At 40.2% G+C, this 22894-nt stretch overlaps 1 protein-coding gene across 2 annotated transcripts; it reads left to right on the top strand.

Moving 5' to 3' along the window:
- Nucleotides 1-6: 6 nt before the first annotated feature.
- Nucleotides 7-21577, top strand: KLHL24 (kelch like family member 24). 2 transcript variants are annotated; one of them, XM_079978683.1, is made up of 7 exons: nucleotides 7-157; nucleotides 8243-9226; nucleotides 10482-10666; nucleotides 11167-11285; nucleotides 11803-11991; nucleotides 13249-13437; nucleotides 15004-21577. In XM_079978683.1, exons 2-7 carry the CDS (start codon nucleotides 8304-8306, stop codon nucleotides 15202-15204), a joined length of 1806 nt encoding a protein of 601 aa, XP_079834809.1. In that variant the 5' UTR covers nucleotides 7-157; nucleotides 8243-8303; the 3' UTR covers nucleotides 15205-21577. The 2 variants fall into 2 exon arrangements, with proteins under 2 accessions (XP_079834809.1, XP_079834810.1); XM_079978684.1 differs by lacking the exon at nucleotides 7-157 and adding an exon at nucleotides 1700-2193.
- The last annotated feature ends 1317 nt before the right edge of the window (nucleotides 21578-22894 follow it).

The following is a 22894-nucleotide window of genomic DNA, read 5'->3' as shown; positions in this document are numbered from 1 at the left end:
CATGTGTTTTGGCTCTGGGAGGTCACATGTTTCGGGGTCTCCTTTGTTTTGAGTTGAGCTCGAACTTGAAGCAGACAAAAAGAGAGAGCGCGAGAGCGGGGGAGACGCGGAGCCGTTGCGCGGTTCCTTCTGATCGGCAGAAAACTGTGATTGACAGGTAAATGGCTTGGCTAAGCTCAGCGGCTAAGTTGCAGGAGGCCAAAAGTATAATTGGGGTCCGGTGGCCGGCGCAGGAGTTATTTCCATTCGAAAAGGAGTATCAAGAGGTGCACAACCATAATAATACCTACAATCGTAATGGGTTCGAATGCAGGGCTCGTGGTAACTCCCCTTACAGTAATAATTACAAACAGAAAATATGTCCTCCCTTAACATTTATCTTTTCACCCCACCCTAGTCCGGCTTTTCTAGGAAACTTCGTATGAAATGAATTTCAGCGAAGATTAAATTGCGTCTGGATTCTGCTATGGTGTTCTGTTTTGGGATCAGTTGTGTCAGATTTGCAAGGGAGAGAAAATGCCGTTGATATTGCAATGTCTAGCCGTTGTTATGTAGGCAGGGCAGAGATAATTTGCCCTGGCGCAATTTCCTTCTTTATCCTCCTGGCTAGTATTGAACACGCAGCGAAGCACAACGCCGTTAATAATGTCGAGCGCCTTGTTCGTGCGCAGAGAAAGGAAGTAGAGTTCAGCTGGAGGTGGAAAACAATGTGCGTGGCGCCTGGCGGAGGGGGGGGGGAGAGCTCGCCTCTTTCCTAGGTCGGTACTTAAGGACACGTAAATTCCGGATCTGCACTGCCGTTGGGCGAGGGGGAGCAATACTGCAGCTTCTTGATTTCGAATTGTAAAGTTGCCAGGCCTCTTGTTATATTAAGGAAGGTTTCGTGCTTCGGCACCCAAGGATTTCGAGTGGAACTCGATAAAGAATTTTTCCTCTCCTCCCTACTTTTTTCCTCTCTCCTCTAAACAGTCCACCCAGTTGGACATCTACTCCGTAGATTGGCCAGGCATTTGTGTTTCAGGCCGGCACTAGAAAGCTGGATTGGTCAGAGAATGTTGACAGATCTGGATCAATCTCGCGAGCATCTGGAAAGTGTTCCATTCCTCCTCCTCTCACCCCCCCCCCATCTTTTCAATGTTCCTGCGTTTTGATATGGACGGTCACCCTGGTCTAAATTTGGTGGCTGTTTTATGCTTATGGGAATAGGCTGCTTCGTGCACTCGCGTCTTCGCTGGCGCATCATATTCCCATTGGGGTGAATCCTAGTAGCTGGAGCTCCCCCCGCCCTTGAGGTACTTGGCGAAGAGGCTGCGTTGGCTGCCAGTTCCTCTGGACCAGACCACTTTTTCAGGAGGGGGGAGGGAGGCCTCGCAAGGAGCTGTTGGAACACGCAGGCCTTTGTGAGGAAGTGGAAATGCCGCTCCGACGCTTTGGCTTAGGACCCGAACCGCGAAGAAGCGTCGGGAGGCGGAGTCGCCTGAGGCCCAAAATATAATAGGGACCGGGTGACCATCCCCTAGCGCGTTATGGTTGGTTCTCCGCTCCCTTCTTCGGGACAGCTGGAGGAGAGAAAGGCGGGGGGGGGGAGCGCTGGGAGAGTCGCGCTCTCTAATTGGACATAAAAGGCGGGGGGCGGGGCTTGCCTCCAGGGCTGTTCAGGGTGAAGGTGAACTGGAGGATGTGCTCGTGCGTGCGCGCGCGCGCGCGCGCGCGGGGCCGAGGCGTTGCTCGGGTTCGAGCCGAGGCCGCTTGTATAACGGCTCGAACCGGACGCTCACTTCAGGTTGACGCGAGAAGGCCGTTATTTTGCCTCAAGTGCTTTGAAGTGACGCCTGCCTTTCAGTCACGCGCCTGCTTTTACTCGAAGAGTTTTATTTCTCACATAATACACTTCGAATGTGACTTAAGTCAAATGGACACCTTTCCTCCCGCTCAGTTAATGCTGGGCTGTTTACATGTTCTTCATAGGGCCCGTTGATGCAGGAATCCCAAAGCGGGTCTCGCAGCAAAGCATACCTCTCCTCAGTAGAATGGGAAATAATGAAATCCCATAGTGTTAGCCATAGTGACATTTCTTTTTACAGAGCAAACAAAACACAGCCCCCGTCCTTGTAAAGGGTAGAAGGAGACTTGTGTAATTTCGAGATGATCTGGAAAGGAAAGAGGAAAATGTTGTCAGGCACTATTTGTCAGGTACTTTGGCTCTGCTGTCTTATTTTTTAAAAATGTTTTAAGGGAATTATCTGGAATGGAAAGAGGTGAACATTTGCAACTGGCTAATAAGTAGCATCATAATGTTGACATTGACTTGCATTTCACTGGCGAGTTAAGCAGAATTATTAGTTGATCGTATCTGTCCAAAGAGAACATTTTATGGAACGTTACGATTTCCTGGTAGTATTTACATTCTCAGATTTCAGCCCTGGGGTGGTGGGGCACATAGGGAGTAGAATACGGTGAAATGAGGGAGATACATAGGTAACATTAGGTGAACACAAGGAAATACAGTTAGGTATATTGGGTCTTAAGGAAGTCAGTATCAGTGTCCTGTTTCTGCTATTTTACCTGATCTCAGGTTAATTATAAGAAATTTTTTTATAATTGTGTGTAAGTTACAATGCAGCCTCAGCTACTCAGAACTGTTGTCAGGAAAGGTCAAGCTGTATTTACACTGTATTTACAAAGAGCTAAGGAGATAGTAGGGACGCAGGTGGCGCTGTGGGTTAAAGCCTCAGCGCCTAGGGCTTGCCGATCGAAAGGTCGCGGTTCGAATCCCTGCGGCGGGGTGCGCTCCCACTGCTCGGTCCCAGCGCCTGCCAACCTAGCAGTTCGAAAGCACCTCCGGGTGCAAGTAGATAAATAGGGACCGCTTACCAGCGGGAAGGTAAACGGCGTTTCCGTGTGCGGCTCTGGCTCGCCAGAGCAGCGATGTCACGCTGGCCACGTGACCCGGAAGTGTCTCCGGACAGCGCTGGCCCCTGGCCTCTTAAGTGAGATGGGCGCACAACCCCAGAGTCTGTCAAGACTGGCCCATACGGGCAGGGGTACCTTTACCTTTACCTTTACAAGGAGATAGTAAAAAGACTGCGAACCATGACCTAAAACCTTACTTTAGCCATAGAATCATTTTGATGGCCTTAGGTGAACCATTCTTTTCTCATAAAGGCATAAGAACAGCCCTGCTAGGTCAGGCCATCTAGTTCACTTTTCTGCTCTCACAGTGGTCTGCCAGATGCTTATGGGAAACCTGCAAGCAAGACCTGCATGCTCTCTCCAGAACCCTCCATCTGTAATATGAGAATAATCATACTTACCTATATTACTGATCTTATTTTATTATTTACTCTCTATCTCACCCTTTCTCCAGGGCAGCAAATACATCACAACAAAACAACTTTAAAAAATACCTTAAAAACACATCAGATCATTCATCAGTGATCTCAGGGTCATCGGGAACAGTGCTTTCAGCCATCAAATGACTGAGTAAACAGGAATAATTTTAACTTCCTCCTAAAAGTCAGTAATGAGGAAGGGAGACATACCTACCCAGAGGGGGCAATCCACAAACAAGGAACCACTTCTGAATTGACCCCCCCCACAAGTCATTGCCAATCAGTCAGCCTCCAGTGTTGGCACCTATATGCAAAGTGGTCCCCAGCAGTAACACCAGCATCAAAGTGCAGTATACAGAAGGCAGATACAGTCACAGTAAAACAAAAAATCTTATTAATAACCTAAAATACTGTAAAACAGCCAGGAATATTTAAAAGGAGTAGAATAAAAGTACATTTAAAGGTGGCCCTATACTAAGAAGGCCTGGAACTAGATGGTTTTCAAAGTCTGCCAAAAAATAGGGGATGAAGAGGACATGTACATGTACATGTGCCTCTCTTGGGAGGTCATCCTAAATTTGGGTGCCTTAGCAAAAGAGGCCATATTTCTCATCGCCACCTGCTGCATGTCTGTTGATGGGAGGACAGAAGGAACAGTCACAGAGACAGAATAAAATAAAAGTTCTCGGAGAGGTTCACATGGGAGGAGATGATTCCCAAAAATACCCTAGGCCCCAGACACTCTTGGGATTTAATGAGAAAAACAAGAACCTTAAATTGAGGCTGGAGGCAAACTGGCAACCAGTAAAACTGACTCCAGGGGAATCTGGCAAGCACTTTTTGCACCAATTGAAGTTTCCAACCTGACTTCAAGGGTATTCCCAAAGAACATGCATTACAGAAATCCAACTTGGAACTAACTAGCTCGGAAACAAACATAACTAGGGCCAGACTCCGCTTATCCAGAAGAAAGTACGATTGAAGAACTAAACAAAAATACACTCCTAGACACTACAGCTACCTGTATATCTAAGAATACTCTAAACTGTGAACCTACTGCTTCAGGGGGAGTATGACCCCACCCAAAACCATCTGTACACTTCCTCCTGGTTCTTGTAAAGATTATTGATATAGTAGATATGAGGCACTTTGTTCTAAAATGCTGTACAAATATATTTATTGCTATAATGGCTTAACTATTGAGTCTCTGAATCACATATTAAACAGTTATTTAATGTCTAGAATAACAATCAAATGGTTTTAAGATGACTTTTTATGTCTGGTATTAAATATGGGTGTGATTGAGCAAAAGCAATGAAACTGTAAGTGCTATTTAAATTAAAGAGACAGCTTGAATGCTAGAAACTTATGTATATTTATCTAAAGTGGACAAAACCGAAGTGAGATGATAGCAAGTTCTCTGTGCAGGAGTCATATGCCTCTAGAGATTGGAAACACACCTGGTAAATTCAGTCCGTTGATTTGTGTGAGATAATGCATGCATGCATAACTAATATATTCATATTGTTTCCATTTCACATGGCCTGGTCACATTGAAATTATACTTCAGGAGTTTTGAGCTGAGAAAAGAACTTTTATTATAGCTCCATTCAGAAAGTGCAGGGATAAATGTGAAATAAGGCAGAGCAGAGGGAAACTTTCTTTCTTTTCCCTTGTTGTTCTCCATTTCAAAATTTTCGAATAATGACAGACCTCTAGTCATTGATGCAGTAATAATCTCACTTAACCTGGGAAATTTAAATTGCCTGATTTGTTGATTGCTGTTGTCTTTCACTTTTATTTTCCCTTAGGTCATGGCGTTTTAAATGAAAGATTCATTTGCACAGTTGATCTCATTACAAATGCTTTTGCCCAGATTCAGCTGGTGCACCAGTTGCGCTCATTCTTGACACAGTCAGACCTGGCCTTGGTCCCATGTACACTTACATTTCAACTGTACAGTAGTACTGTAACATGCTCTGTGTGGAGCTGTAGCACCCTGCTTGTGGTTAACGCTTAGCTGGAATGAAATATTCAACGCAGCAATAGAGAAATTAAAATAATAATTTATTTGTCAGACAAATAAATGATAGGCACAGTGGTATATGGTTACCAAAGCTCTGCCCCCTTCCAGCCCTGATGGTCAGCACTTATATTTCCTCAGCCCAGCCCCCTTGCACCTCCTTTGGCTGCCTCTGTCCAATCAGCCTGGTTGAAATTCCTATTGGCTGTTTGCTAGAACCAATCATAAAAGATACACCCATTTCCTATTACCTTTTATGGGAGACAAAGAGCTATATTTCCTTCTATCCATAAATGGCAGACAAGTAGCCATATATCTTACATTTGCCTCGACAAAGCACCTTAATTACCAGATCACCTTTTGCCCCTGTTGCCCCTGCATTCCAAAACAAATGGCTAAAACAAATGGCTCGTGGTATTAAATTCTATCTAAACAGAGATCTTGGGTTCACATTCTCACACACCATCGATGAAATAAGAATCTAACATAAGAATCTAACATTTCTTACTTTCTAAATCCTTTGCCTAATTACATTAAGCCAACAAATCTCATACATAACATAGATAGCTTTTTAGAAGAAAAGGCCTTTGCAAAGTAAAAAGGAACTCAGTAAAAAACGGCTTCAAAAGAAGCCTCTTCAGTTTACACCCCCCTTTCCCAGCCAGCTGCTTTTCCCATTAGGTAAAGGTAAAGGTATCCCTGCCCGTACGGGCCAGTCTTGACAGACTCTGGGGTTGTGCGCCCATCTCACTTAAGAGGCCAGGGGCCAGCGCTGTCCGGAGACACTTCCGGGTCACGTGGCCAGCGTGACATCGCTGCTCTGGCGAGCCAGAGCCGCACACGGAAACGCCGTTTACCTTCCCGCTGGTAAGCGGTCCCTATTTATCTACTTGCACCCGGAGGTGCTTTCGAACTGCTAGGTTGGCAGGCGCTGGGACCGAGCAGCGGGAGCACACCCCGCCGCAGGGATTCGAACCGCCGACCTTTCGATCGGCAAGCCCTAGGCGCTGAGGCTTTAACCCACAGCGCCACCTGCGTCCCTTTTCCCATTAGCTCTTCCCAAAATTTATTGCCCTTTAACTCTCTCAGTATGCCTTAAACCTTAGGAAAATATGGCTAGAGTCTGATGGGAGGCACATGGTATTATTTTCTGTTAAAATCTTACTATTTACCAACTCTTAATTAGTGTTTTTGCAGCTTGGTTGTATTCTGCAATATGTAGGGTCAGTGTAACATTTGCTCCCAGCCTGTAATTCCCTTTTACAACTTTGAGAAACTTGTCTCCTGCTACTGCTATAAATCAGGAGAGCATGAAGATAAACAACTGCCAAAGTACTTAGCCAGCTGGTTTCTGCCTGGCATGAAACATACAAACATTTGCAAATATATCTTTAAGCTCATTTTAAAATACAGGCCTTGATCAGATGCCTCAGAGCTGCCCTTGAAAACCACTCAGAAACTTATATTGGTGCAGAATGCTGCTACTTAAAATCTTGTCTGGGGCAAGGTGAGCAGGATCATGTGAACCTTTCATTATATCAGGTGCATTAGCTTCCACTTCAGTTCCAAATGCAACTCAAGGTGTTGGTTCGAACCTATAAGGCCCTAAATAGCTTAAGACCAAGCTACTTGAAGGACTTTCTCCTCTTATGTGAATTTGCCCATTAGTTATGTTTGGCTGTTGTGTCCTACTTGCACATGCTATTGCCTTTGGAAACAAGATTGGTGGCAACATGCAAAAGGGCTATTTCTTTCATGGCACCTTGTATCTGGAACTCGATGCCCCGAGAGTTAGGTTATGCACTCCTGATGCACACCCTTTCTAAATTTGCTCCAGGGGTAAAAGAAAACCCAGAACAGATTTTTTTTGGGGGGGGGGGATTCGGTTGTACAAGTGTAAATTGTTGCACTGATAGAACCAGTTAGTTGAATACCATCCTTTATTTTTTAAACAAAGTTTTGACTGTAGACAAAAGCTAAGACAAGGAAGGTATGAGCTAAAATTAAGGCTGCCCAAGAGAGATGCAGATGTTTTCAGGGACCAAAAGGGTTTATACAAATACAGCCAAATCCTCCCTTTGCCATACACTAGCTGAACTACAAGATACACCTGTTGCCTCATCCTCCCAACTAGATCCATGTTCCCAACTAGAATTATGGTCAAGTCTACTTGTAGCCAAGCAAGCACTCCACTGATTCTGTATCTTACACTGGGTCTGTGTTCATATTAGTTCCTGGCGGGTGAAGGGGAAGAGACTGGATCCATGGTATTATGTAGGAGGTTATCCAAAGCCCCAGGTGAGGTATTCAAGTAACTTGGCCGGTCAAGCTGCTTAACGGGTTTTTCAGGTGTGCTGGGCTTTTCTCTGGGGCCCCAAGCATCTTTGTTGCATTATGTTCTCCCAGGATATTGATATTCAGCCAATAGGGGCCCCAGATTCTAAGCTTACATTTTAAAAACAGTCTCTGACTCTCCTAGAAAGAAAGCTCTGAAACAAAATGTGTAGATGCTCTTCAAAGTGATTCCTAACCTCCCTTGGTGGGTTATGAGTGCTCTTTCCCTTGACTTTATGCTTTGATGGTTGTGGGAATGAGGTTGCAGTCAGCAAGCGTAGTGGTTGGTGAAGCTTTAGCCTCTTTCTCTTTCAAGGTCCTTCATGGTATAGGACTGAAAAGTTCAGTATGAAACATGAGCATAGCTGGTATATGGGTGGCACTTCACTCATAAGGACATTTAAATGTCCTTGCAGTGTGTGTGACTCAGTGATGTTATATGCATGACATCTTGGAGCCGGATGTTTAGAGAACCAAACTTTGTTACTATCATAATGTAATTGATGGCATTTACAATTTGAACTAATACTTTGAAATTATTGTTTATCTTTAGCACCCAAAAGACGACACTCATCAGTATTTTCTCCATGATATTATAAAGAGTTGATATAACAATGGTACTAATAATGTTGGGACGCAGATTGAACAGAGGGGAGAGCCGAGCTCAGGAATCCCCGGTCACGAAGCGTAAAGTTTTTGAAATGGACCCAAAGTCTTTATCAGGCCACGAGTTCTTTGATTTCTCTTCTGGCTCATCCCATGCTGAAAGCATACTGCAAATCTTCAATGAATTTCGCGACAGCCGCTTGTTCACAGATGTAATAATCTGTGTTGAAGGCAGGGAATTTCCTTGTCATCGAGCTGTTCTTTCAGCATGCAGCAGCTACTTCCGAGCTATGTTTTGCAACGATCACCGAGAAAGCAGGGAGATGTTGGTAGAAATCAATGGAATTTTTGCGGAAGCTATGGATTGTTTTTTACAATATGTGTATACAGGCAAGGTTAAAATCACAACAGATAATGTGCAGTACCTCTTTGAAACATCAAGTCTCTTCCAGATAAGTGTTCTGCGTGATGCTTGTGCTAAGTTCCTGGAAGAGCAACTGGATCCTTGCAACTGCCTAGGAATCCAGCGTTTTGCCGATACACATTCACTGAAAACACTATTTACCAAATGCAGAAATTTTGCACTGCAGAATTTTGAGGATGTGGCCCAGCATGAAGAATTTCTTGAACTTGGAAAAGATGAACTCATTGATTATATTTGCAGCGATGAACTGGTAATTGGTAAAGAAGAAATGGTGTTTGAAGCCGTTATGCGCTGGGTTTATCGGGCTGTTGAACTCAGACGCTCAGTGCTACAGGAAATTCTCACACATGTGAGATTGCCCTTGTTACACCCCAACTACTTTGTTCAGACAGTGGAAGTGGACCAGTTGATCCAAAACTCTCCTGACTGCTATCAGCTGCTGCATGAAGCAAGACGGTACCACGTACTTGGTAACGAAATGATGTCCCCAAGAACTCGGCCACGGAGGTGAGAGGGCTGGGTTGATTTTTGTTGTTGTTACATTCCTGAATAAATTATTCATTATAGTGATAGCTTTTGTTTGAAACATTCGGTCTATTAAAAAACATTTAACCAATTGACCAGTTAACAGACTGTATTTTGTATCACCTCAATAAAGATGTGATTTGCTTTTTATCTTTAGGCTTCTTTGTGTTGAAAAATTAAGGAACAATATGAGACATAATGTGCGGGAGGGAGTACATCACTACCACACAAGAAATGTTAAACACATTTGAGTGCTTTATATTTCAGTTACTTCAGTTGTTATGTATCTTTAAAGTTTCTGAAGGCTAGTTTTTTTTAACTGAAACAGAGAAACATGACACCCCCCTGAAAATGTGACTTACAGTGCAATCCTAACCATGTTGGGTTTTGGGGGAGGGCTCAATGGTAGAACATCTGCTTTGTATTTAGAAGGTCCTGGGTCCAATTGCCAGGTAGGGCTGGAAGAGACCCCTGCCTGAAACCCTGGAGTGCTGCTGCCATTCAGTACAGATAGTACAGTGGAACCTTGGTTCTCGAACTTAATCAGTTCCAGAAGTCCATTCAACTCCTGAAAACCAAGGTGTGGTTTCCAATTGGCTGCAGGAGCTTCCTGCACTCAGGCGGAAGCCATGTCAGACATTCAGCTTCCAAAAAATGTTCGAACACCGGAAGACTTACGGTACTTCTGGGTTTTCGGCATTTGGCAGCTGATTTGTTCTTCAGCTAAGCCATTTGAGAACCAGAGTTCCACTATACTAAATTAGATAGACTGGTCTGAGTCAGTGCAAGGCAGCTTCTTATGCCTACTCAGCATTAAGTCCAGTGAGGCTTCTCTCCAAGTAATTGGCTTTGAATTGCAGCTTTTTAAGCATGTCTGAATTTCTATAGTATGTGCCTATAGACTAGGGATAACTTTTCCTGCTTCATGTGAACTCTGGTCCATTAAAGCTAGTACTTAGTGGATTTGTTAGTCTTTAAGGTGCCATAAGGCCTTGTTTTAGTAAACTTGTGGATTTATTTATTTATTTTGGAAATTAAAAAAATATATATGTTCTAAGAATACGAAAAAAAAGTATTTACTACTTTCAATAAATTAAGTACAGATAAATTTTGTTTTTCATGTTTTCTTCAAAACCCCCGGCCCGGTTAACTTCCAGATATTGTAACTTTCAGATTCTGGTTTATTTATTAGGTTTTTCAATAAAACAATAAACTACTTTGGCTTTTCTGTTTCTAGGTCAACTGGCTATTCTGAAGTAATAGTTGTTGTTGGAGGCTGCGAAAGAGTTGGGGGATTTAATTTGCCCTATACAGAATGTTACGACCCCATGACAGGAGAGTGGAAATCACTGGCTAAATTACCAGAATTTACAAAGTCTGAGTATGCAGTTTGTGCTTTGAGGAATGATATCCTCGTTTCAGGTAAACAATTTATATTACACACCAAAGCACTGTGGCGAGAATACTATTATCATCAGTTTATGGAAGTCTTGTTGAAAATGGAGAAGTGGACTTAGTGCTACTTTTGTAGATTGTCAGAAGCACTGAAAAGTGAATGCACAAATTACTTAGGCACCCACTTTTGGATAGCATTCGAAGAGGCGACTTACATCACCACAGCTAAGTTATATGTGAAATGCACTTTACCATTGAGCACAAGTTTTCCCCAGCTAGCTAAACAGACACAGCATCCCAAATGTAAACTACTCCAGAAAAAAGTACATTGGTGGAAAGAGGTATTGCTTTAATTGCCCAGTGGAAAAGAATTCTAGGAAGTGTTTTCATACATTGGATTGTTGTGAACTTTATTTTCAGAAATGTACTTTTATCATGATATGGCATTGTCCACAACTGGGCACAATGGAGCAAACCCTTTGTTTAATAACAGCCAAATTCCTGTCTTTTCTTTTCTTTCAAATTAGGTGGAAGAATCAACAGCCGTGATGTATGGATTTATAATTCTCAGCTTAACATTTGGATCAGAGTTGCGTCTCTAAATAAAGGGAGATGGCGTCATAAGATGGCTGTTCTTCTTGGTAAAGTAAGAGATATTTGTTATTATCTAATAACATGGTTGAAATGCACAACAAATATCTAGAAATCAGACTGCATTATCTCAATTAATTGTACCACTTTTAAAATTGAAATGGATGTCGCCTCAGTTCTGATTTTTAGTCTGTACTATATAGAACTACACATTTTGCCAGTAAAAAAACCATAATTAAAGAAAATGGCTAAAGAAAATAGTTTGTTTAGGAAGCCTCAGTTGTAAGCATGCACAATATGTGAGACTGTATATTATCTTTACAGTTCACACAGTGTGGAAATTCAGGAAGGAGCCTTAATTTCCAATATCCATGCTTTTTGGTGTATGTGAATTTGTAACTGCGTTTTCTTAAACTGCAGGAGGGGAGGGGTCGTTCCTAAAATACATAAATACATTTTCACAACTCATCGGGTCACAGATGAAAACATTGAGGCTTTGTGTAATGCCACACCTAGGTTTGCTAAAGTAGCCAGGCAGTAACATTGGCAACATTCTCTCTTTACTTTTAAAGGTATATGTGGTTGGAGGATACGACGGACAAAGCCGACTGAGCAGCGTAGAATGTTATGACTCATTTTCCAATCGATGGACAGAGGTAGCATCTCTTAAAGAAGCAGTGAGTTCTCCAGCAGTTACCAGCTGCGTGGGCAAACTGTTTGTGATAGGCGGAGGTCCTGATGACAACACATGCTCTGATAAGGTTGGGTAATTGTATTCACTTTCTTTTCTCTATTTTAGTAACATTCAAAATGAATAATATATAAAAATTACTAGTAATTGAAAACCAGCGAGAACCTACAAAAACATGTTGCAAGATATCCCCAACTCCTGTTCTAGGCTCCAGCAAACCTGAAACAGGAGCCTCATAGTTCTGTTCTGTGTTTTGGGTGGGGAGCCTTCAGGAGACATAAAAGGAAAATAGATACTTGTGAGGGAAGGGGGTTAATATTTATCCACGCTCCTAAAGCCTTTCCATGCTGTGCTATATAGAGCTAAGGCATTCAGTTTGCAGTGTGGGCTTCCCTTTCCTGAGCATTTTATTGCTTTGTAGTGGGAAGGAATGTGGTTTTTCATTCCCCATCTCCTAAAAGCTTGCTTTATAATATGTATTCCAACAACCCTAATCCCTACGTCCAGGCTTGTGTAAGCTAGGGGTTTGAACCATTACCCACTGCCAGTATTTCCATTGTTTCTGGAGACAAGGCAGCTCATAGTATGCAGTCCTTATCAGGCTGTTTGGTGTGGAGGTTATCTTCTCTTTTTTGTAATGTGTTAAATAATAATACCTAACAAGTCCCCTAGGTTTGCAGAAATTGCTACATTGTTTGTGGGTGGCCTGATTTTACTGCCAAACCGATAGGCACAGGACCACCAAAGTTATTTTAGAGCCGTGCCTTGCTTGGCATCTCTGTAGGGGGTTTCATTGCCTTTCATCCAAGCTTAGAGGAGAGTATCTGAACTGGCACAGTTACCTTCAGGATAGGCTGACAAAAAACAAATGGTCAATAAGTGGCACGAGGCATGCATGCGTGCTGTGTCCTCTGCCTTTTTTATTGTGTTGGGGAAATTTTTGGCGCTTTGCAATGGGGTGGGATGGGGTAATTTTAATATTTCATATTCACCCAGGAATGGTGAAACCTCACTTTTTGTTTGTGGGTTGCCTTGGCTTGTCTTCAAAGTGATTGGCATGGAGCAATATAATTTTACTATTGGAAGGAATTATTATATAAAATGGTTGCATTACTAATGTTTTTTCCCATGACATGAAGTCCTTATAGAGTCTCACTTGCTAATTGGGTTGGCATGAAAAGTTCTTTGATAATTTGCAGTTACACAGTTGACTTGCTCAGCCATTTAAAGATATCATTCAATCAGTATTAACAACTCAGGGAAGCTGAAACCATATCAAGTTAGACTAGAGGAGCTTTGAAAGTAAAATGTGTTTGTTACTTTTCAGGTTCAATCTTACGATCCTGATACTAATTCTTGGCTACTCCGTGCAACAATCCCCATTGCAAAGAGATGTATAACAGCTGTATCACTAAACAATCTCATCTATGTTGCGGGCGGGCTCACAAAGGCAATTTATTGTTATGATCCAGTTGAAGATTATTGGATGCATGTGCAGAATACATTCAGTCGACAGGTAACAACAAAGAACTAGCAAAGTTGCTCCTTTGTACATTGTATTTATCAAAATTCTAAACACATTGTGTTAGATTCAGATAAAAGCACATCTAATGAGCCTGACAAAAGCTAACTTTCTCCCCCGGTCCACAGCCTCACAAAAAGGCTTCTTCAAAGCATCTAACAATACAATATTTGAAAACGGTTCAAGCAATCCCCAAATGAAATTAAGCTGGGGACGCTTTCATACTGTTGCTATTTTGGAGTGGATTCACTCCTATACCAGGTTGCACAATTAGGTGCTTTTTTGCAACAAACCTTCCCCCCCCCCACTCCCCCCAAATGTGGTGAAAGTGCAGTAAGGAAAGTGATGGGGAAACATATCAAGATGAAAGCTGAATAAACAGGTCTTCTGGAAGTGACCTAGTTTAAGCCATATTGAACTAGTGAGAAATGAACATGTAACGTACAGAATTTTAGAACTGAATAATGGGTGGAATTCACTGACAGACCACACCAGTACAATACTCCTTTACACAATACCATGATTTCACTTTAGACAACCATGCACATGCTATTTTAAGTGCTACTTTATACTTGTCAGTCAAAAATTCACCTTGGACTCCTAAACCCTAAGAAGCAATCAAACAGGCTGATGCTAATGTTTCTTGGTCTGAATCTGATGAATGGCTCATTGCATACAGTAGAGCTTTCCAAAGTTTTCATGTTGGTGAAACACTTTTTAGACATGCATCATATCACGACACAGTAATTCAGTTTTACTGGCTAACCAGAGGTTAAACTAACCCCTTTCCGGTCCTAGGAGCAGCACGGGGAGCACTTGCCCCACACAAACACAACCAACACACTAACATTGCAACAGTTTGGAAAGCTCTGGCCTACAACGGAATGCCTAACACTTAGTAGAATCACACAAACCCTACTGCTAGAAAACGGTTTATCATTTTGCTACAATACTTTTGCCACCACATTTATAAAACCCATAAATAAGCTTACTCTGGGGGGTACCTTCCTCTGCTTATCCTATATTTTTACTCCTGATTTTCCTCTCATCTGTTTCGTGTAGTATCTAATATCATTGTTGTCTGTTGTTTTGTAGTTTTTCATTCTTTTCAAAGTGTTCTTCTACCTAGTACTTAAGACAACTCACAGCTCTTCTGCTTGTACGCCTTTTCAAATGTTTCAGCATACTTCCTCATTTGCTGCCAGTTGTCTATCTTAATTTTGTTTTCCTCTCCCCATCATTCCATCACTCCTCTTTTCTTAAATAGTACTGTGCATCCATTTTCTTAAACTTATCACTTACTTGATACTTATCTAGCCTTTTCCCAGCACAGTTGGCCAAGGATAGAATCCACCACAGATGTTCAACTATTGGGCCAAGATTAACAAAATGCTACAAAATTATTGTGCTGCCCAAATCCAAGCCCAAACTGAGGAAATAGTTTATTGTAGCCTAGCACATCTACTGTATTTTAGGGTGCATCAGGATGAGCATAACATCCTAATAATCACAGCTATAAATGTTTTAATTATCAATTTTCTTTATGTATTTGATGAACAGGAAAACTGTGGCATGTCTGTGTGTAATGGCAAAATCTACATCCTTGGTGGGAGGCGAGAAAATGGAGAAGCTACAGATACCATTCTTTGTTATGATCCTGCCACCAGCATCATCACAGGAGTAGCAGCAATGCCCAGGCCAGTCTCATACCATGGCTGTGTGACTATTCACAGATACAATGAAAAGCACTTTAAACTCTAAAAAAGAGGAGAGTCTGTAAATAAAAATAAGTGGCATATTACAATCAGGATTTGAAAGCTGCCTTTTCCAAAGTATCATCTGGAAAGATACAAGATTGTACTTTTTGCTTTTAAAATTTTGAAAGTGATTCCGAATGTAATTGTTAAAAGTTTTCAATAACCACAATTCAGTAATTTTTCCCAGAGCAATCCTAACCCTTGATGTGTACTGCTGGTGGGGTAAAAGATGGGCTCCCTCTATTGGGATCAGCTGGCACCAGGCTCTGCTGCCACAATGTCCCCCATTGTGCCCACTGAAAGTGCAACAGAGCAACACTAACACAGGCAGTGACTGCCATAAGAACCCAAAATGGGCAGGGCGGAACAGGGCCAGCAATGGATCTGCTAAATCCAAAGCAGATCCATTTCATGGCAAGAAGCCTGATTTGGGCTTCTCAGCTACATGAACATGGAGCTAGTGGAGCAAGAATGTTGGAAACTACTATCCCTGCTTTCTCCCCCTTGTCAGCTCAAGTGCAGATGTTGCAGTGACTCTTCTGCTCTGTTCCACCCTGCTGTACCCTGGCCACAGTTAGGATTGCTCTGTCCTAACATGTTCTGGTTTGAAAACTGTATCAATTTATATTAGTAATTAGATCGTGTTCACTTCTATGTTATCTGTAAAACAAAACACCTTGGATTTTGAGTGTATAGCAGTGCCTTTGGAAGTATTCATCCCTATTTTATATGAAGCATTATCTGTATATTTTCATACCTTATTTGTGGTAAGCACTGTTAACAACTTTACTGTTGCAAGTATGTGGGCGTTAGAATTGGAATTCTGTCTGAAGATCTAATAACTTCAAAATATTGCATTGGCCTTTGGTAACACGATAGACCCCTCATCAGTAAGCACTATATGCACAGGGACATTCAGTGAGGAAAGCACACACAAATCACACATGGTTATTTGAATATAATCATGGGATTGCTTTAAAACTTGCTTCTACACCAAGTCTGAGAAGCTATTGATTCTCCCTTGAGTGTTCAGAATTCCCACTTGAAGGCTATCTGAGCTCAAAACACAAGTACTCATTAGAAATGTTCTGTAGAACCTATGAAAATTTTCTCTGATTAAGATTAAATTTGTGCTCAGGTTCAGTATTGTTTACTGTTCTCAGATAGCAAGTCAATAGATCTTAGGGGTAGGGAGTTCTTGATTGATTATGATAATACCTTTAGAACTAATAAGTAAAAAAAACCTGTTGATTAATACCAGGTTGTCTTAGTTTTATTTTTTTTAATGGAATAGGGCAGGCAATGCAGCTATTCTTGAAAATTTGGCAGAGATCCACACCTTGTGCTATGAATCATCATCTGAGTTACTATATTTTACCGTAGCACTCCTTATACTGCATAAGTAAACCTGTCATACTTATTCATGTCTCCATAGAAGAACTCTGTTATACCTGGTCACTGAATTAGTAAGTGAACATGTAATTGTCACTGCACTTAATTTATGCTGTATTTTGTTAATGATCAGTGGCCTATGATAGACATAGCACAATATTAATTTGCTGCAAATGATAAATAACTGACGCAGCTACACAGAGCTGACAAAACTAATTATGCAAACATGTCTAATACAAGAAAAGTCCATTATGCCATATTAAACTGTAATTTTAATTTGTACTTTTATGTCAGTTTCCTGAGCCTTCCTTTGACAAGTTTCCTAACTCTAATATATGACAAAGTTTGTACTTACAGTGTTTACGTTGCTCTGAATACTATTCTTTTTAGGACACTGCATATGATGCTTATGTAAGCCAATCCATACCCTCTCTTTTTTATGCATTTCCATTTTACATTGTCCATCCAACGTATACTAGCTTTATGGGACTGCAAGGTTTATTCTTTCTTAAATTGACATTTTAGTTTTATGTAAAAATAGATTGTGAAGCAGTGAATGAAACAATGGTCCTTACAACGACTTAATCTGGCACATTCCAATGAATGCAATTATTGAGCAGTAAGTCTTGAGTTTTGTGGCCTTAGTATCTCTTATTTAACAGATCTGTTTTGTTAGGTGGTTTTTGAACCAATTTTTGTTTTCAAGAAAAGATATGGCTCAAATGATCCACTGAGTGCTTTCTCAAATGATATGACTCTGTTGAGTCTTTCATGTTCTGACTATGGAAGCAACTACATAGTAGAATCATTGCCTGTGCTTCTATCTTTGAGTAAATTGTGCTACTACTATTTTCTAGATGAAGCATCTTATATAGTGAGTATTCAATATTAGCTGTATGAATGAGCAATACTGTATCATAACCAAAGATTGCATTTCTCTGATCAATATTTCTTCTTCAAAAAGTGACATAAAAATTAATGCATAAAGTGTATATCACTTTGTATGTTTCTATAAAGAAAAAAGGATGAAGTGGATCCTCATGCCATTATTCTTTTGAATGGGTATACATTTTAAAGAAGTAGTTCACAAGTAGCAGATATTAGACAATTTACTAGATGATACCCAATACCAATTTTTTCATGGCTACTCTTTTGAAGCCAACATTAAGCTTGGCTCCCATTGATATTGGGCCATGCACAGACTATGATGTCTGCATTTTTCCTTTGCTGATTTCTTTTGACTTTGGGTAACACCACAATCACTGCAACCTTAGAACTTCAAGTTTAAACACACTTATCTGGGAAAAGGCCCCATTTCTTTTGAATATACAGTACATGTATAGGATTGCACTGCAAATCATCTGTGTAACATCAATTATTTGAGACACTTTAATCATGCTAGTTTAAAAAATCTGTTTGTAGTTGCAAATAAATCAAACTGCTTTTAACTATTTGAAAATGGTACTTATGCATCTGCTTGTAATTTGGCATATGTCAGGATAATCTTTGCTTTATGAAGGAAATTAACCTTCTTTACAAACTTTATATATAGTTTATTCTATCCTAATTTACTTGCATGCTCACCCTCCCTCCTTAGAGTCTACTTAAGTGGAATTCACATGGAAAAATTGATTAAGAGGGAAATAGCTGGATGTTTTACAGTGATTAGCATCCTTCAGCATGAATCTTTATGGAATATATTATTTCACTTTAACTCACCTAAGTTCACCTTTGCTGTACTGTGCTGGGTCCCTCTTTTTTGACTAGCCTCTGGTCTGTGCTTTGATGCTGCCACATAGCTTAGCCTCCAGGCAACCTGATACTCTGCATCGGTGCCTTTTTTCTGGGGTTACACAAGGATACGCAGTACCGGCACCTTTTTTTTCTAGAAGAAAAGCACTATTTAAAAGTGTGGCACTTACTGTAACAACTTAATGGTGAGTACTGGCACCTTTTTTCTAAAAGAAAAGCACTGCTCTGCATGTTTGTTCAGTCCCAAGAAGCAAAAGGGGGTGACTTCTCATTTAAGGGATTACAGCCTTACTATACTAGCTGCAGCCTTGATCCTCAATCTGTGTTTACTGTGCCTTAAACCTGATCCTGGTTGTGATCCAGTTGTGGACACAATAAGGCCAACCACTGCCTAATTCTGATTAAACCACATTCATTTGTGGAATGGGCACACAAGTCATCTGTAAACCTCAGTAGTTTAATCGTATTTTTGTAGCCTCATCAAGCCTGCAGATTCTACCTCCTCAGTCATGCAATCTGGGTGCATATCCCATTCCTGGGAGAAAATACATTTGCTTTGACTTTTTCTTTCTCAACACAGCTTGCACTAGTATTTTGACTTTTGATATGCAGAAGTAAAATACTAAGTGGGGTATTCAACTCCAAGTAGACACATTGTAATTAATGAACATGACTAAGTTAGGTCCGTTAATTTCAATAGGTCTATTCTGAGTTTGCTTATTTGAGTACCTTCCTAAAACTGGTGAAAATATGATAAAACAATGAAAGCAGAATATTTTACATGATAAAGCGATCTCAGGAATCACATTTCATTTTCTAATTGAAATCAAATATACATCTAATCCAGTGATAACAAGTAGAAAGTTACTGATTTATATCCAAGTGTCCTAAGAAAGAAAATATTTGTGGAAAAGAATGAGATTTGGCAAACCAAAAGTTCTCATTCCTATGAATAAGAACCATTGCCAGACAACACTTGGAATATACTACACTTTGCTTTTGTACTCATGTGGTGAATAACTGTACAGTTATTATCAGGAAAGATGGCAATTAACTATGACCTAATGAAGCTCTAGGTGTTTTTTTTAATGCTGTACATATATAATGTTTGTGTTTACAATTCCTACTGAATTGCATGTATAAAGTCGTGCCTGCTTTGTAAATACACTCAGCTTTTTATGGTTGTGAAGCACCACCCCAGATATATATTGGATTTCATCTTGAAGTTGTTGGTTTTGGGTTGTTGGTTTTTTTACCATTTTAGAGGTCTTTTTCAGTTGATTAAATTTGATACAGACAATTATCAGTAAACAGTTAACACATATAGTTAAAATTGCAATATATATTTAGGCAATAATGCTTTTTTAAAAGTGAGCAATTTATTTACTTGACAAAATAGATTTACAGTGTAAGCCTATATGTGTCTACACAGAAGTAGGTCACTGAGTTCAATGGGGCTTACTCCTAGCTAAGCAGGTATAGGATTGCAGCCTTAGTTTTAGCTATAGCCCCTTGTGAGAAAACAGTTGCTGAACATATAACATAGAATCATATATCTTGCAAAAGATACCTGTTCAGCAACATTTCTTGGACTCTTGTAAACAAACTTACTTCAAGAGCGATTCAAAAACTGACTTGTTGAAACATAGGAAAATGTTATCTGCATGCAAAATGAAGATATCTATTTGCATTTGGTGAGCTCAATAAATATTCACAGTGGTTTCAAAAAGTGAAATGTATTCATATTTGGTCACTGAGTTGTGCTTGCTGCAATTTTTTAAACTTGCCCAAGATTGTATATTAACACTACCAGTTGCATGAAAGAAGTAGTGAAGGAATGGGTGTTAACAATTTTGATATTGAAATGAAACATTTGTTAAGGATTTTGTTTTGAAAGAAGTGAGTTTTCTACCTGTGCTTCCATTTCTCTAAAACTAGCAGACCGGGAAATAACTTTGATTTTATTATTGCAATCTAATCCTTAGAAAAACGCCATTGTTTCAATCTGTTTCTTTAAAAATATTGCACCCAAAATTTGAGATGAGTGCCTTCTAGAGACTTGCCTCCTTGGCAAGTCTAGTACATTCTGTTTTACATAATATCATGTACACCGCAGGAAGGCAGAATCCAGACTTGTGAGATGTACTGTACTTTGTTTTTACTAGAATATCAAGATCCTTAAACCACAGCCAGATGCAAGATACAGTGATCGTTTGGAATGGGGCTAGTTTGAGAAATGTACACCTAGAATTAAGGAACAGGGTACCTTGAACACATGCTCAGCCCCATAATTCGTTCTCAGTACCAGAACTGAATTCACTGTTTTTTCACATAAAATTCTATGCCCAGTTTCCTCTAAAGCTTTCTTATTCTTGACAGTCCAATTTTGAAAGAGTGAAAAGTATTTTATGTTGGCGTTATTACTATTGAAAAGCAGATATACTGCAAATAGTCAAGAGATCTACTTGCAGATCCTGATCTATTTCCATATCCATCCAGAAACTCTGTCACTTTTAAGTATCCTGAAAAGGTTGCTTTTGCAAGATTTTCAGATTTAGCAGTTTGACTTGGGTATACAGTGAGTTAACTTGGTACGTTTCAAATCAGATTCTTACATGAGATTTGTCCTCCTAATATAATTGAGAAGTATGTTGCTTAATATTTTTCTTACCAATGAAAAACTCAAATAGGCCAACATTCCTTTTCAGTTCAGTTACAGCGCTTTCTGAATACAGTAATTATGTCAGTACTGCAGGATAAATGGCAGCTAAACATATAAAACTCATCATGTGAAATCTTACAGTTGTAACTCAAGGATTTCATTAGTGACAGCAGTTTTAACAATTATCACTCATTTATGTGCTTTATGAATGCATTGCCCTACCTAAGTCTGTTCTCAGAACTATGTTAACACTTAGTTTGTATTCTTGTAATACTCAAATGATTCAGACAATATTTTAACGTTTTGTGTATGTATTTATAGGTATGTGTGATTTGTTCTTGTAATCATTTTATAATATTAAAGATGATTATTTAGAAATTATACATTTAAAGCTACTGTGTAATGATATGTAGCAGTATTTAAGTGTGTGTGAAAAGCATGTGATTTTAGCTTCTTTTGTATAATTAATCCAAAGAATAGAGAATCTGTATGTTTGTAAACAAATCTATTCTTGGTGTAATCTTTGCCAAAAAAAAATCAAATTCTGAATAAATATTGCTAATTTGCATAATTTTTGTTTGCCTTTTTTTCTTGCTTTTTTCTCATTGAGAATTTTATCCAGCTAGCGTTTGGGAAACACAGATTCGTAAAGATTGGCCATATGAATCCCATGCTTATATACTCTGACTAGACCTCCTTTGTTTTTCACTGCCACATGTATGTTGGTTTCTCACTTCTTGCAGATGGAAATATTTTTTCCCCTGTGCTCAGAAATACAGATTACTATTGCTGGGAAGATGCCTTTTTACACAGCAAGCACTGCTATTTTCTGAGTTTTATGTCATGTTGGCTCAGACCAAGTCTTGGTCTGTTCACAAGCCAGGATATACTTAAAGATGAAAATTCAGATTCTGCAATAAATTCGGTACAAGGCTATATGCTACTAAGCTTATATAATCATGCTTATAACAGCATCTGTCAGCATGAAAATCTCCATTACTCAAAGTATGTGCCCTTAGTCTGGTGTCCAGTTGGCAAGTTCCTTGCATACTTGTAACTCAGTAAAAGATCACAGCCTTGGCACTGTAGGTCCCTTTATACACACAGTTTTAAAGTATCAAAGCTGAGACTACCGGTAGTTTATAATACTTGGGTGTGCTGCTCCTTATTCAGTTTGGTGTTGCAGATAGGAACTAGGATATGAAAAATACTGTGTGCTGAAATACCATAAGTTCAGAGCCACCTCAAAGCATGTCACTGGTGCCTACTTCACTATATCTACCACCTTATCACATTCAACACTGCAGATAACTTGGTTGTTATAATTCCTCCTCTAAACACTACCAATATAATTTTTGAACTCGCAAGATCCAAAATGGTGGTCAACCAAAATTCTTCACAAGCTTTCCATCAACCTACACTGTCTGAATTATTACGGGGGGGGGGGGTTGGGAGATAGACCCTGTTCCCTAGACTATTAACAGCTAAGCATCAAAAATGCCACCCATTTTCACTACTGTGCACTTAGAGCCACTGGTGAACATGGTGAACAGGACTGACAGCGAAATTACTTATAACCATGGGCATAGCCAAGGGGGGCAGGAAGGGGCAGCTGCCCCCCTAGATCAAGTAAAACAATAGAAATACTTAACTTACTGACCAATCACGACAGTTCTGGCCCCCCAACAAAGTCCTGCCCCCCAATAACAATAATCCTGCCTACACCCATGCTTATAACTGTAAAGTTATCAACACCAAAAAAGCCATTACATATCAACATGTTCACAGAGAACACTGCCCTATTTATATCCAACCTGAATAATTAGATCCCCATGTTAATGTTGTTAATGAAGAGCTATGGGAACTTGGCGAAAGAGTTTGGGAGCAT

Source organism: Podarcis cretensis (genome assembly GCF_951804945.1).
Source record: "Podarcis cretensis genome assembly, chromosome: 5".
NCBI classification, from domain to species: Eukaryota; Metazoa; Chordata; class Lepidosauria; order Squamata; family Lacertidae; genus Podarcis; species Podarcis cretensis.
The sequence above is the reverse complement of the archived record's forward strand: the minus strand, read 5'-3'. Positions and strand labels throughout refer to the sequence as shown.